Source organism: Cygnus olor, chromosome 3, assembly GCF_009769625.2.
Source record: "Cygnus olor isolate bCygOlo1 chromosome 3, bCygOlo1.pri.v2, whole genome shotgun sequence".
Lineage (NCBI taxonomy): Eukaryota > Metazoa > Chordata > Aves > Anseriformes > Anatidae > Cygnus > Cygnus olor.
In genome coordinates this window covers 62,321,154-62,336,782 of record NC_049171.1, presented here as the reverse complement: position 1 = coordinate 62,336,782, position 15,629 = coordinate 62,321,154, and the positions used below count along the sequence as shown (strand labels likewise).

General features: G+C 42.1%; 1 protein-coding gene across 1 annotated transcript; it reads right to left on the bottom strand.

Annotated features, from left to right (window-relative positions):
* Positions 1-472: 472 nt before the first annotated feature.
* On the bottom strand, positions 473-7,601 carry SMIM28 (small integral membrane protein 28). The gene is made up of 2 exons (XM_040552926.1): positions 7,254-7,601; positions 473-1,312 (listed from the first exon to the last, which is right to left on the bottom strand). The coding sequence occupies exons 1-2, from the start codon at positions 7,362-7,364 to the stop codon at positions 893-895; spliced, it is 531 nt and encodes a 176-aa protein (XP_040408860.1). The 5' UTR covers positions 7,365-7,601; the 3' UTR covers positions 473-892.
* Between the last annotated feature and the right edge of the window lie 8,028 nt (positions 7,602-15,629).

The following is a 15,629-nucleotide window of genomic DNA, read 5'->3' as shown; positions in this document are numbered from 1 at the left end:
AGAAACCAGATCTTTTTGTGCATTTGATTTTATTTTTTCCCCAATTCTCTTACACACTGTACCAAAAGGTCACAAGTTTTACTGTTTTAGACTTGTAAATTGAAAAATAAGTCAAGCCAGTAATCTAGAACTTTAGGACCTTGCAGACCTTAGCTTGCAGCCGTAGTGTGGGTGTGCTCTTGTGTGATGGTGCTGGAGTCTTCCTTACCCAGAATGATCAGGTCTTCTCTGGTTCTTCTCATTGTTCAACTGTAGTAAAAGACAGCCTTTAACAACAGCCCATAGTTGAACTTGTGGGGACAGTTCCTGCAATATTTTTTAAAGATTTATTTGCTTTCCTGAGAGCTGTGTTCATTACAGAGCACTGCAGAATGATATGCAATGTTTATACATGCTGATTAAGTAAATCAGCTTGTCAGAAATTCAATTAAAATAAACACATGAAGTAGAAAAAAAGCAAACTGGAATAGATTCATGCTAGGAGCCCTTCTTGTGACTGCTGAATCTGTAGCATAACTTATCATAGAATCATCTAGGCTGGGAAAGATAGTCAAGATCATGAAGTCCAACCATCAATGTTACGTTTCTTGGCAGCTGAGGGATTTCAGATGGGCAGATTCTCATCTGTCTGTAAGTTTAATCCTTGTATGATGTACTCAGTTTTCTCAAATTCCAACATTAACAGCCTAGAATTGATTTGCTGTCACACTGTACATGTAGCCTTGCTACAAGTGGAAGATAGAGAATCCTAGAATGAGGTGAAAAGGCTCATTCCCTGTTACTCCAAGTTTCTTCCTTCATAATTCACTGACTTTGGCTCATTTGGATTTTTTGCTAATTTTAAAGGCCATAGCAGATCCACGTTTGTGCCGTGAGGGGCCGCATGCTTCAGCTAAGGTGCTTCTGTAGGAAGTTTATTTGGTGCTGCTGGATGTGCCATGCTCTCTTCATAAGGAGGCACTGGATCTGTAGAGAGCTCAATGTGAGCATTGCCCAGGGTAGTCTTCATGGTGGCCTCCTCGTAGGATGGAGGCAAACACACGGAGAGGAATGTGGCATCAGGGAGCAGAGTGGAGTAGTGGAAACTCTGTTCACTGGTCCAGGGCAGCACGGAAAGGAAACTGGGCACCTCGTGCTCAGGCAGGGCCTCGGGGAGGTCGATGCTGAAGATCTGCCCCTGCGGGGTGGGGCGCTGGCAGCGGCGGTAAAGGAAGAGCAGCAGGAATGCCAGGAAGAGCATCATGGTGGCAGGCAATATGATGCACAGAAATGGCTCTATGTCTTCTTTGGTTGAACTTATCTGTTGTCTGCTCTGTAATTAAAGCAAATAGATAGTGCACTGGATTCCTGGAGACCCCTTAATCAGAGAGAAAATACATTCTCCATCCCCCCTGCAGTGAACTATCTCATGCATTCCCAAGTTATTTTCTGCCTGTATTAGTGGCACTCACCAATATGTTTTGCAGGCTAGTGATTTGTCAAATTCTATTTACACATTTAAAAAAAAATCTTGTGACAACTAGACACGAAGATGGGGAAACCCACCTCCTTGAGAAGGGGAACAACAGACGGGAACTCTATGTATTTTGGTATGCGTCTTTATTACTCTTGAATTATGCTGGGACTAGCCCTCTTTGGAAAAGAGAGGTTAAGCTTTTAAAACTTGAGACAACACTGAATTGCAGAGGAGTAGGGCTAACGATCCACTGTCTAGTGTTGTTTCGTTCTATTTGGAAAACTCTACTGTTTAATGAACAAATACTGTGACAACTGCCCCTTTCATCAGGACCTACTGCCTACCATACCTGTTCTTTGGTTGCTATATTCTTAAAGGCCAGCCCCACATAAAACTTGGTGTGTCAGGACAGCGTGGACTGGGGCCCTTTCTTGCACTTGTTCTGCCAGCTATCCAAGAATCACTTTCCCTGTTTAAAACTGTGGAAAAAGAACTTCTGGGAGTCTTGGTAGCAGCCGTGACTGGCTTGTCAGCTTAATCTCCTGCATAATACAGCACAAAAGACCTCTGTACTACAGCTTCTGAACCATGCTGTTGTGTTAATAGGAGTTACAAGCTAGCGTTGTTGTTGTGGTGTTTTTTTTTCCTTTTTTTTTAATAACATTTGAGCTCTTCAGCTGTGTTAGTTTAATTTTCAAACTTTAATATATATAATTTCCCATCTAGCTTCTAATAACTAGATCTCATTCACAGTTTAGTCTAGAATAGGGACCTAAAATGTCATTTATGATCAATCATTCCCTTTGCAAGTACTTGAAGAGTAATCAGATTGCTTTTTCATATCTTCATGGTGAGACTAAACAGATCAATGTGTCAGATTTATTTTTGAATGGAGGCAGTTACTTTCAAACCAGGATAATTCTAGTGGTTCTTTCCTCAAACTATCTGGAACAGGAATACAAATAGGCTGTTTGCAGCAATGCTTCTGGGGGGAAAAAAAGGTAGTAACTGATACACCTCTTTAGTCTACTAATACTTTCTCTGCTTATTAAAAATTATGGTCATTCTGTTAGCTACAAAACCACACTGTAACCTGTATTCAACTGATTACCTACCGTGCATTTGTTACCTCTCCACTGCATAGTCATATTATTAAATTATTAGTATGTGGTCATGTTTAAGAAAAAAAAAAGTAAATAGGTTTTACTTTACAGCAAAACAAATAGTGTAGAGGAGATTTCTGCCTTTTTTTTTTTTTCCTGAGGTATTGTGGGTCTGAGGCCATACCCATTAAAGTCATTTTAAAATACATTTAAATATCATGGATTCACTATTAAGCTTTTTTTCTTCAGCTGTCTTTTAACCACAGAAATGCATACTAAAGAATTGTCTCATATCCACTGATCATTTCTTATTAAAGAGTTTCTGGCAGTACAAGCAGTTGTCTTACCTCACCATTACATGAGCTACAAGAAGCAGCAGAGTTGGAAGAAAATGTTCATCTACTACTCTAATGTAGACATTAAATTATTTAATAAAATGAGGAGATTTTTTCTTATCAAGTTCGCTACTTTTGTTGTTGTTGTTGTTGGTCTTAGAAGGTACAAAAAAACAGTACACAAGAAATGAAGAAAGAATTGTGTTACTTCTGTGCATTATGGATATTGAGATTCCCTTGTACAGTTACGCAACAGTGCTTTTGTAATGGATATTTAAAAGAGCTGAGCTTCTGTACAGCACTTTTCATGATCCATGAAGAGTACATTTCTGAGGTTTAAGTTTTGGGTTTAATTTGTGGGGATTCAAGTGTTGTTCTTAAGATCTGTGAGTTGTGCACTGTTGTGGTTGTTGGTGAGGACAGAAGGTGAGACTGCCAGCGTTTGATATATGAGGCTAGTAGAATCATAGAATCATTAAGGTTGAAAAAGACCTCCAAGATCATCTGGTCCAACCATCACCCTAACAATGTCACCCACTAAACCATGTCCCTAAGCACCAGGTCCAGCCTTTCCCTGACCACCCCCCAGGGACGGTGATGCCACCACCTGCCTGGGCAACCCGTTTCAATGCCTGACTGCTCTTTCTGAGAAGAAATGTCTCATAATTTCTAACCTAAACCTCCCCTGGCACAACCTGAGGCCATTCCCTCTCATCCTATCACTAGTTACCTGTGAAAAGAGGCTGAACCCCAGCTCCCCACACCTTCCTTTCAGGTAGTTGTAGAGAGCAATAACGTCTCCCCTGAGCCTCCTCTTCTCCTCTCCTCCAGAACAACCCCAGTTCCCTCAGCTGCTCCTCACAGGACTTGTGTTCCAGGCCCTTCACCAGCTTCGTAGCCCTGCTCTGGACACGCTCCAGGGCCTCGATGTCCTTCTTGTAGTGAGGGGCCCAAAGCTGAAAACAGCACTCGAGGTGCGGCCTCACCAGAGCAGAGTACAGGGGGACAATCACCTCCCTGCTCCTGCTGGCTACACTATTTCTGATACAAGCCAGGATGCTGTTGGCCTTCTTGGCCACCTGGGCACACGGCTGGCCCATGTTCAGGTGAGTATTGTTCAAAAACTCCCCTCACCCCCCCCCCCCATCCTTTTCCTCTGCACAGCTTTCCAGCCACCCTGCCCCAAGCCTGTAGCGCTGCATGGGGTGGTTGTGACCAAAGTGCAGGACCCAGCACTTAGCCATGTTGAACCTCATCCCATTGGCCTCTGCCCATCGACCCATCCTGTCCAGGTCCCTCTGCAGGGCCTTCCTACCCTCTGGCAGATCGACACTTCCCCCCAACTTGGTGTCACCTGCAAACTTACTGAGGGTGCACTCAATTCCCTGATTCAAATAATCAATAAAGATATTGAAGAGGATGGGCCCCAAGACCGACCCCTGGGAACACCATTCATGACCAGTCGCCAGCTGGATTTCACTCCGTTCACCACCACTCTCTGGGCCTGGCTGTCCAGCCAGTTTTTCACCCAGCAAAGAGTGTGCCTGTAAAAGGAATATGAAGCCCTGATTATCTTACCTTTAAGACCAGTGCACCATCCCAGTGAATTTCACTGGAAGGAAGCTTATATTTTAAAAAATAGCCAAGGACCACTGCCTTATCCTTCACGTATTGGGGGAAGCACAGCGTAGTGTTACAGCTGCCTGGTGCTTCCTGGTCTGAGACATGGCCTCACACAGGGGCTCGGTTGTTGAGAATCCATGGGATGGCAGGAAAAAATAGGAGGGACTGATGGAGTAGATGCAAATTTGCAGATGCCCATAACTTGAAGCATAAATCACAGTGACTTACTGTACATTTTGATATTACCTTCTGCCAAGCATTGTATGTAACTGGTTTTACATCGAGACATGGCTCAAGAAGTATTTAGTGCAGCTGATTAATATTTTGTAGGTATATCCAAACACACCAAAAGTACTGGGAGACAACTGAGCGGTGTTGGTCACTGTTTTTCTGCTGTGTTTTTGTGCCTGTTTCTGAGAGGAGTGGCTATGGAGCTACTGAAGAATGTTATGAAGATCTTGACATAAAGACTTGGAAAATCTTATAGCCGTAAGAACAGTGTATACCAAAAACTGTAGTTAAACTAAACAAACATTTTTTTCTGAAGCTTTAAAGCTACAAAAGAAACAATGGGCTGGTGGCTATAGGTATTGGAAAATAAGTGCCAGAAATGGAAAATAAATGTTCTAGAAATGAAACTGAATCTTCAGTAATTGAAAAATGTAAGCAAATTAACCAACTGCTGTACATATCAAAAGAAAAATTTTAACATCTGGAAGTTTCCAAAGCAAACATATTAAGTGACTTAGGGAATTACTTGGTAGCATTTCTTTGACTGGTTTCTTTTGATACTACAGCTACAGGTGAGGTCTGTATGCTCTGCCTGTGTTACCATGAGCAACTACTCTGGATTTTTTAATTGACATAAACAAGACTCGGACTTCCAGCCTGAGATAAGCTACAGATGCACAAACACAGGGAAAACAGCCTGTATAAAGAGGAGAAAGCAGAAAAGCATGCAGCTGTAAAAGGAATTTAGTTTCTAAAAAGTCCTCTGTTTTCCCAGAACTGATTTTTAGTAGGATGGTTTGGCCATTGGGGGTTATTTCCCATCATAATCATTCTTTTCATTTATACCTTTGTGAGGACAGAAGCAAAGGATCAGTTTTCTTTTATGTGTTCAGTATTTTAGAAGTAGTAAAGCCTTTCATTAATAATCTGTCTGCCTGCATCTTTTTTTTTTTTTTACCATGCTGAAGATGTACAGTTGCCAGTTTACAGATTACATGACCCATATCAGTTTAGATGAGCTTTTATTCATGCCTGTTGATAAAGGAATGAAATGGAGAGTGCAGAGTTGTGTGGCATTTCCATAATGAGTAATTGAATGGTTTTGGAATTGAACTTTTAGTATAGATAAAAGAAACCTAGTACCTACTTTAGAAGGGAATGACCTAATAATACAAACCTGAGTTTAAAGGAAGCTTTTGTGTAAGGATAGGGGGGAAAAAAAAGAAAAAGGAAAAATAAAATAAAAAGAGCTTGCTTGGCTTGCTTAAATTCCCATTGAAGTGGCTGTTTGATTGGTGCTAGAATTTATTATGTGAATGATTTGCTAGGGTACTTAGAACTTTATTTACACGACTTTTTAAATATAGTCCATATTTATGCTAATAGTTTGATATGGGGTTTGAAGTTGAATCAAGGAACAGGTACTTCTGAATGTTTTAACTGGATTTGGAGCAAACTCTTCTTTGAAGTCAGTAGGCTGTGGCCCATGCATAGGTGCTTTTCTAAGTTCCATTCTGCTTCTCAAAGCTGATTCATTATTGCTTGTAAAAAGCAAAAACATTAAACTTTGGTGAACGGAAAAAACATTTTGATGTGCTTTTGTATACGGTAATAACAGCACAATTTTAAAGAGATCCTAGATTTACACTGCATTTTCAAATACTTATTAGAATATGCTGCTGGTGCTGCTGTCTGTTTCCAATTGTCAGACAAAACCAGTTTCAGGGTGTGAAGACATTGCCATTCAAACTCTGGCAGTCTTACTGATAAGGCAGACTATTAAAATCATAGAGGCATTCAAAAACTACTTTTTCTCTCCCATTTTGCCCCATTTTTTACCCATTTTGGTAATTACCACTCCTACCCCCTTTCCTTTTACAACAATATACTTGACTGCTAAGTAGCATGGCCAGTTTATTTGCTGGTGCTACTTGCCTCAGACATTTACTAGGGGTATATGTGAACCTGAAATTTTTATTCCTCATCAGAGAAACCCTTTCTTTGCATCCCAGCCAAAGACAGAAAAGCAGGCTGTGTTTTCATCTCTGATGGCTACTTCCCTCCCCCCACTTGCCTGCCTGTGATCCTCTCTCTGAGAAGTAATCAGCGCGCAGCTTAGAGAACAAGAGTTCATTGCCACCTGCTACGGACTCTAAACGTCTGTAGAAAGGCTTCATGGGACCAGATCCAAAGAGTAAACATGTATTTAAAAGAAAAGAAATCAAGGAATAACAGAATACATTATGCTTAAAAGAAAGAAACTTCTTTAACTGCCACTCCAGCAAGGTTTTCCTTCTGATGTTTATTTTTTTTCACCATATCTGTGGTGAAAAGAACTTAACAGCAATAAATAAATGCTTTGATGCTACGTAACTGAGCATTACTGCTTTGATACAGCTCGATACCCATGTATTAACTATGTACATACACTGAGGCACTGTACAAACATACACACACATGCAAAGTCAAAGGAGATGCCACAAACACGAGCAGGAGGGTACAGACCTGGAGCTCTGTTTCCAGCAGTGGCCCACTTGGCTCATTGTTTAGCCAGTCGTAGTTCCCCCTGTCAGCGTGTCCAAATTTCCTCCAGTTGCTGCCTAGGAGCCACCTCATGCTTTCATCTACCTTGTCTTCTGCCTTCGTGCCTCTACCTTGCTTCGCTGCTTGCCACCGTGTCCCCGCCTCCCAGCCTCGACCTAGCTGGGCTGCTCTCAGCTAATGATCGCTTGGAAATTGTCTCTCTCCCTTCCAGCACCGAGGAAAGAAAAAATAAATAAATAAAAAATTAGACCCCCACCCCCCGTCAGGAAGCCATGCAAGCAGATCTCTGATTCTCTCTCCACTTCCAACTCAATCTCTCTGGATTTGCTTCAGTGGCCTACATTACCAGCAAAGCTGGCATCAGGTATCAGGGCGCCGTGGCTGATAGCGCTCTGATTGGAGAGCTCCCCGCATTAGGATTATTAAAAGGGGAATTTGCATGGGAAGCTGAGACCACATGGTCCTGGCTCCATGTGGATAAATAACCGCCTGTATCTAGGTATCTAATAAACACTTTTCCAACAAAAAAATAATAACTTCTATGTCAAGAGTGAAAGTTCCCTCTCAGTTGCAGAGTGTGAGGAAGCACTGAGGGTCCAAACAGGTTTTTCTTCCCTGCTGCTGGCACATACAGTAAACAGTGAGAGCAGCTTCTGGGTAGAGAGGCAAGGACATAAGGCTAAATGCTATACTGAATTATTTAGCAGCCCGAGAATGTAAATGTTAATGATAAATCCAGAGAGAGAAGTCTGCCAGAGCAGCTTTGGTCACTGAGAGCACACGAGCGCTTTCAATAATGAGTTGTCAGTGTAGTTAAATCTGGACTCACTAGGATGCGTGTTGTTAAATAGAGATTGTTTCAAGTGAGAAGCCTTTGTGGTGTTTTTTAAGAAAAGAAAATGTCAGTGATGTATATTAACATCTGAAGGGAGCAATGTTTAATCTAAGTTGAATCAAGGTTTAACTCTTACTGAGAAGCTGGAACTGTCTTTTCCTTTTTTACTCAGAGCAGAGGAAGAGGCTATGGTTAATATTCAGTTCAACTGTAATATATCTTGCGTGGCTTCTCAAGGTCAATGCATTAAAGCAAAATTTATGTTCATGACTGATAATACAAAATTGTGGGGTCAGAATTATCACATTTATTTCTTGCTTGGGCTTCCTTAATTCACTGCTCCCAGAAAACTGTAGGCCTAACTGATGGCTGGCTGAATTCTTACAACTCCAAAAGAGTCAGTAAGAAGTGTCAGCTCTTGACATGTCTAATCAGAGGATTCTGGAAGAGTCTGTTCAAAGATGGGCTTTGATCCCTGCAGCTTTGGCATACAGGGTGGATTTACCCTGCAGATAAATCTGGGCTGTAGGAGAAAAATGAGGTTGATAAACGCAGCCTGTGTTGTTACAGAAGTTGCAAGCTGAGCAGTGAACGGTGAGCAATGCTGACTGAGAGTTTGTTATCAGTGTTAAAGCAGCTGCACCCTTCATCAGAAATGAGATCCTGCTCTTGCTGCTGCTGAGGAGGTGCTGCATGAAGTGAGGAAGGTCACCTAAGCAAAGCTTTTGCATGCTTGTCTGAAGACTCCTCCCTTCCTAGGTGCCTCACTTGTCACCTTGGAAAGCACTTTGCGAAGTGGTGAGCGCATGCATCTGTGGGGCCAAGGTGTGAACTGCAGTGTCCCCTGAGCAGCTGGGTCCTAAACGTGACTCAACAGCACCCACCAAGACAACCAAATACCTGCCGTGATGTCTCAATACCTTGTGTGGAAGCAGGAATGACAACTATGTTTCCCAAACTGTAGTGTTAAAATAAATTCCTAAAGGAGTTTTGTGACTGCATAGTTTAAATCTGTCATCTCACAAGCAGGAAACGTTCATATACTATCTTAATTAGGGTCTTAATACAGCCCTTAAGATCATTAATGCTATTTTTAAAACCTTGCTGTAAATTTGCTTTGGGACTGTCATGAATAATGAGGAGAAGTAAAAGATTATGTGTACTTAGAGTGTAAACACCCTGTTTGGCATTCTTAGAATACAGTTAGGTGAATTTTAGCCAAAATAAGGTGTGTGCTTTTAAGATTAATTGACCTGATATACTAAGTGCTTTGAATTCTTGGCCTCTGGAAAATCTTTAAGAATGATTTAATTTAGTAGAGCTGCGGCCAAATGGGAATTTGGGGAAATGTGGTGACCTTCGTCATGCAGGTAATTGGAATATAAAATAATAGTTCTCTCTTTGGCTTTATAATCAGTGGACCCAGCAGGAAAATTACTGAGAGGATCGGAGAGAAAGTCTTTCTGCTGCCAGTGAGTGGTCTGAAGCTCATGTGATATACTGCATTTGTATATAAGACCTGCTTGTGCAAAGCTGAAAAGTCCAGACCGCCACTCTGGACTTATGTTGTGATGACCAATCTGTCACAGATTTCTAGCAACTCTGTGGGTCACATGTGACTTATTTCTCCTTCTCAAAGAGTTCATAGATATCACCATAGCTTGGGCATGCTTTAGCGTGGAGACTGAGAGGAGGAACATCCTTGAATCCAAGCCTCATGGCCAGGTGTCGACTTGCTGCATCCAAATGTGGGGAAGGCAGAACTTTGGAGGTCTTCAGACTTTAACAGGATCAAAGCAGTCCCTTCCCCCTCTGCCTTTTGTTCTTAGAAATAATTTGTTGACTCATTTTGATTGATCCTGTCAATCTGGAAAAAATAGCCGGCATGGAATTGTACCATGAAATTGATTAAAGTTTGGTTAAAAAACAAAGAAAAAATTATGTTTGTCGTTATCAGTTAGAGTTGCTAATATCACTTCTAATGAGCAGGGAGAGAAGCCGGGGATAGGAAGCCAGTGAAGAAAATGGGCACCTCCTCTGTTCTCCATCTGTCATAAATAATTCATATTTCTGATCTGCTGAGATGTTTGAAGCTAGTGGTGTAATTCTACGCTGTATTGCCACTAATATCAGCATGGAACAGAATGTCCACAGTGCCCTAATGCCTTTGAATTTTCTTGCTTTTTCCTTTCCGCATTTTTTTCTGTTTCAGTGGCAAACCTTCTCTTCTATGACCCCTCTATTTGAGGATGGGTGTGAGGGCCAACCTGAATAATGTGATACTATTAATTGTAGGGAAGGAGGTGTTACAGCTGTAACTGTATGGTGTTACGAGGTGTAGGTTTATTGGATGAAGTGGAGGGAGATCCTGACTCCTGCCTATAACCAGCCGATAGGTTTAAGCCACAACTTGGGTGTCATGTGTCCTTCAGGCAGGAGTGGTGTTTGCTCCTGTCCCTTCCTCTGCAGTCGTGCAATTAAGGAGGTCGTAATGATGTGGTCTTTTCTGGTAAACCCTTTACTATATTGAGATCTGAGCGTGTTGTTGTTGTTTTTGTTGTTTTCGTTAGACATCAATACCTTTATTTTTCAAACTTTTTCAAAAAGAAAGCACCTTCTGGAAAGCAACCTTTCCCCCTGCCCCACACCCTATCAAGCTACAAACACAGTCACTTGGGGGGGGGGTGGATGGAATCGGGTGTAAACCCACTGAAAACCAGTATGCTGGAGAGCAGCGTATTAACAGGCCGAGTGCACTTGCGGCCTGCAAAAAGAGGCAGGAGGAACCGGTTACAAAACGCTTCTGAGCCTGAGAGCTTGGTGCTGCCTGCCTTGGCACAGAAGCAGCAGCAGGAGGTTTTCCTGAGCACTGATCCGAGGCTGCAGGGTTGGCAGCTGAGAGCTGAGCAGGGCCCCAGGGCAGGGCTGCGGCCGCCTCTGGGCCGGAGCAGCCCGGGCTGCTGCAGGCTGCGGCCTGGGGCTCCACGGCATGCAGCTTTTGTATTTGTTTCTTTATTTTTAAACTTTTATCATTAGTTTCTCTCATGTTTGATCCCTTTCCTTCACAGCTGGTCATCCTTACCCTATATTCCTGTTTTCTCTTATTTAAGCCTGCCAGTGTGTCTTTATTTTTGCTTCAGCCCATGTTACGTTGCATAACCTCTTGGTCATCTTGTCCATACTTTGTAAATCTCTCAGGGTGCTGGGTCACCAGGCAACCTGCTGTATAAGAGCACCATGCGGCTGTCTTTGGCCTCTGGTAGCATCCAGTGCCTGGTACAGAGAGGTGGGTGCTCAGGGGGATCGGTAGCAGCTGAGGTGCTGACTTCCCCTTGCGTGGTAGTGTGCTGAGGCTTCAGAGAGCTGTAATGCAGGCACCATCTGATTGATGGAGCCCATCACAGCAAATCTGGCAAGCAAAATCCCGAACTTTTCTTTGCGCCTGAGCGTGCAGTGACTGCCCATGAGAGCGTGTCTGGAGGACGTTTCGCTCCTCCAGGAGTGGCAAAGGTTGGAAAGGATGAATGTTGTCGGGGGCCATGAGGTTTAACCTTGAGCAGTGTGACATGTTTTTCCTCACTCTCCTGAACTGTTTGTGCGAGTGTGTGTGTGCACGTGTGTGACTTACATGTTTGGGAATTGATTTCAGTCTCATTCATGTTTTGGGGTAAGGGAGATTGGGTTGTAAGTATTTTTGGGAACTGAGGATTAAATGCTGTTGCATCTTTCATATTTTCAGCCTGAGATATGCCTGTTTTATTTATTCTATCTTACTGATGTTGTCAGGTGCATCTCTGCGATAATGCTTGTGGAAGTTTTGTTACCATCTTTGGCTCAGACTCTTTGCTATCAAAGTTGGTCGAAATTTTGCCATCAGTTCTGCACGAAGGGGCAGATAACGAGCTCTGTATGTCATCTTAACCTGTCAGAGTTGAAGTGGGTGCAGGCCAGTTTCTTGCGTGCTCCTATTCAATGTAACGGAAAGCAAATGAAAAGATTCTTTGTTGTGTTTGTTTTAGTAAAGTGTAACTCAGGATGTATTAATCTGGCATAAGGATTATACTCCAAACACATCCAAGGTAGTTCAGTTTCCACTGGTGTCTGAGTTCCATGTGCCTGAACACTTAGATGGGCTAACTTATCCTGGTGACCGTGTGGCCTTGTGCTGTGGTGTCTGTGGCACAGCTTGTCAGGTGCTTTGCCTTTGGTCCTAAAGAAATGCTGTTCTTGACTGATTCTGCTTTTCTGTGAGGGAGCGTGCCTTTCCTGCTGCCACCCACTACTTGTGCAGCTACTGCTTTTCCAAGGTATGTAACAGCTTTGAGTCAGCTTAAGTTGCGAAAATTCTGTTTCATCAACAATCAAAAATCAATTTTCATCAATAATCAGAATTGAACCTCCTAGCATGGAGACAGCCAAAAAGTAGCTGCAATGAATAATAAATTAAGATATGTATGTATGTATGCATGAAGTATAGGAATAGAAAAAAGATATTTAATTTGTATAGTAACACTTCCGCTATTTTACCATAAGTTTCCTAGGCTTGTTTCTGAGTGCTGGATTTAAGCTGCTTCTGTGTGATTTACAGTTACCACTGCTCTCCTTGGAAATCCTACAGACCTTGTAAGTGATCTGTAGGTTCTTTGGCTGTGTTTATTCAGTGTGTTAGGAACTGATGAAATAATGTATTATAGTGAAAAAAATAGAAAACTTAGATTGCCCAAATTTCAACCTCTCTTGCAGCATGTTTGAAAGATAAATAAATAAATACCAAAATGCCCACAGCATTCTGCCATCTCTTTTACTATCATCATTGCAGAAAAAAGATTAGAAAATGGGGACTTCTCTTTTCTCCTGAACGTTCTTGTTTGGGGTGCTGATTAAAAGTTAATCATCCTGTTTTGCATTTATTTATTTATTTTTGCCATGGTCCAGGAGTTCTAAATGTCTTTCATGAGTATATCTAAGTACTTGTTTCTTGATCGGTAGGTAACTGGTTTTTTGTTTGCTTGTTTTTTGTTTTTACTAGATGTGTGATTCATCCAGATTGAACCCCACTTCTTTTCACTGGTATTTCAAAAACCTTTTAGTGCATTTGGATTTTTCTCCTTGTATGTTCAGAGTTGGTTGCAGCATCCTTCTGTACCATGCAGGGATTTAGTTAATTCTTTATATTCTGTCAGGTTTGCTAATGGCAGTGTTTGATAAAACAGTACATAATTCTGGCTATTCTATGATTTTACTAAAATAATTCATCCCAACTAAGTGCAGTCAATGATGATATATTTGACTGCAGTGACTGAGTTTCAATCCATTTTACAAATCTTTGTTCAAAACTTTGTAACTTTCTGATAGAATATTGTGCATTCCTGCGTCAAATCCCTTGAGACTGTATCTAAATAGAGCAGTCTCCATGTCAGTATTTGTTGCTAGCACGGTATGTCTTTTGTACAAAAGCATGAGTGTATTTTCATAGCCAGGTCTGGTTAATATAGTTTGCTGCTAAAAATTTATCAAATCTCCATGCCAAAGGAATAGGGTTCTTCCTAATGTTGCAGAGAGACATTACGGCTAGAAGCACTGTTTGAGAAGGGAACCCCCGTAGGTTCTTCTAACTACCAGAACTCACTCAGTTCTTCTCAAGACTGGAAAAAATAGATACGAGTGACTTATTCTTCCTTTGTTATCACTGTAAGGTCAGGAGCATCTCCAGAGCAGAACAACTAAATGTATTAACATCCTCCCTTGCAGAATTAGAGAAGTCTTGGTATCTTTACTGTCATTAATAATGAATCTGTAAGACTATATTTGCTGTTGTTAAAATGCTCGAAACTTTTCAGAGCTTGAGAAATGCAGCTGTTGAAATACATTCCTCTCCCAAAACATATTTAGCAATAACAGTAAGAATGTGTGAGCTGAAAATTCTCTGTATAACCTGAAACAGCTGATGTAGTACCTGAGCTTGTAAAGCCGAGTGGGTTGCAGTTGCCCATATACGTGTGAGGATGAGCTGCTTGGTAAACTTGACCAAAGACATGGTAGTGGGAGGCATTCAGGATCTATAAAAGGTTAGGCACTGCTTACCTGCTTTTCCTTAACCCTGTTTTATGCCTGGTGAGGCAGCTTTCCTGCAGCTGCAGTTTGCACCTGTATGGGACTGTACAGGACACACTTTTTCAGCTTTGTGCTCAGCTGTCAAGGAAAGGCCCTCCTTGGGGGAGAGGGAGGAAATTACTCCAATCTGCCGACTTCTGCATGCGTGTGAAACTTTCTGAATTGAAGTGTGCATTATTTAACAGAGCATCAGCTTTTGGCAATTTTGTGTTGTTTTAATTTAGGTGAACTGGAACAGGACTTTGCTTGAAATAACACATTTTGTTTCAAATAGCACACATACTGTTTCAATTTGGAGTTCACGTGTTGAAGCTGAATCTGTTCCGAATCTGGAGATTCCTACTTAGAGCTTATGGAGAAGGTGCACAGCCCACTGCAACCTGTAGCGTAAAGTTTGCTATTGAAATGAAATACATGTAGAAAATCTTAAAGGCCCTAAGACATTGCAAAAGCTTTATTTTCTCAAGTGCACTTGTTAATGGTTCTTCTCAGTAAAGTTAAGTCAAACCTCAATTCAAGGATGTGACCCTTGTTGCACACAGGCAGGTGGGATAGCCTTAAGTGCACGAAGCTTTACAAGCAGGGCTGATGGCATACATTGACCTCAAAACTACCTGAAGGGGCAGAAAGGGAGGAGAGAAGAATAAAATAAAATAAAATAAAATTCTCCCACCAGCCAGCAGGGAGAAGTGAGGGAGTCCCAGGGAGGTGTCCCCTTGGTGCAGCACTTGGTTCAGGAGCTGCTCGACTCCCTGATGATTGCTTTTGCTTATGATGCTGTCGGCGTCGATTGCATCAGGTGTGATGTGGTGCACGTGTGCCTGCTGGTTGGCCAGTTGCTAGACTTTGTGCACGTGTTACTGGGTGATGTGTATTGGGAAGGCAAATAGCCATTGCCCTAGCAGGTGTTAGAGTTACCAATGAAAAACCGTGAGGGGAGTGTTGAAGGGATCTCACTGTGGAGCTGTAGCCTGAAAACTAAGATGTGAGGAGGTAGAGGGGGAAAAGGGATGATAAGAACAGGAAGAGCAGATGTTTTCTGACATAAGGGATATAAAAATGCTCCAGAATCAAGCTGTGCAAGGTCATGAGGACAAGAGCACTTGGGACACCAGGGTAAAGGTACTGCCACGGTGTCCTCAGGCTGGGAGATGAGATGAGGGGTTACAGAGGTGCTAGTGAAAAAGACTGAAAGCAAAAGGCCCTTGATATTAAAAAGGTAAGGCACCATGCAACGTCCTGGAGAGGAAACCAGGGTGCAAAGACAAGGGCTTTAATTGTGACTTCTTAAAATAGGTGTCTTAGCTGGACAGCTGGGTTTGGCACTGGAAACAGATCACAAAATAAACATCTTGTCTAGGCAATTGGAGGGGAATAATTGCAAGTTA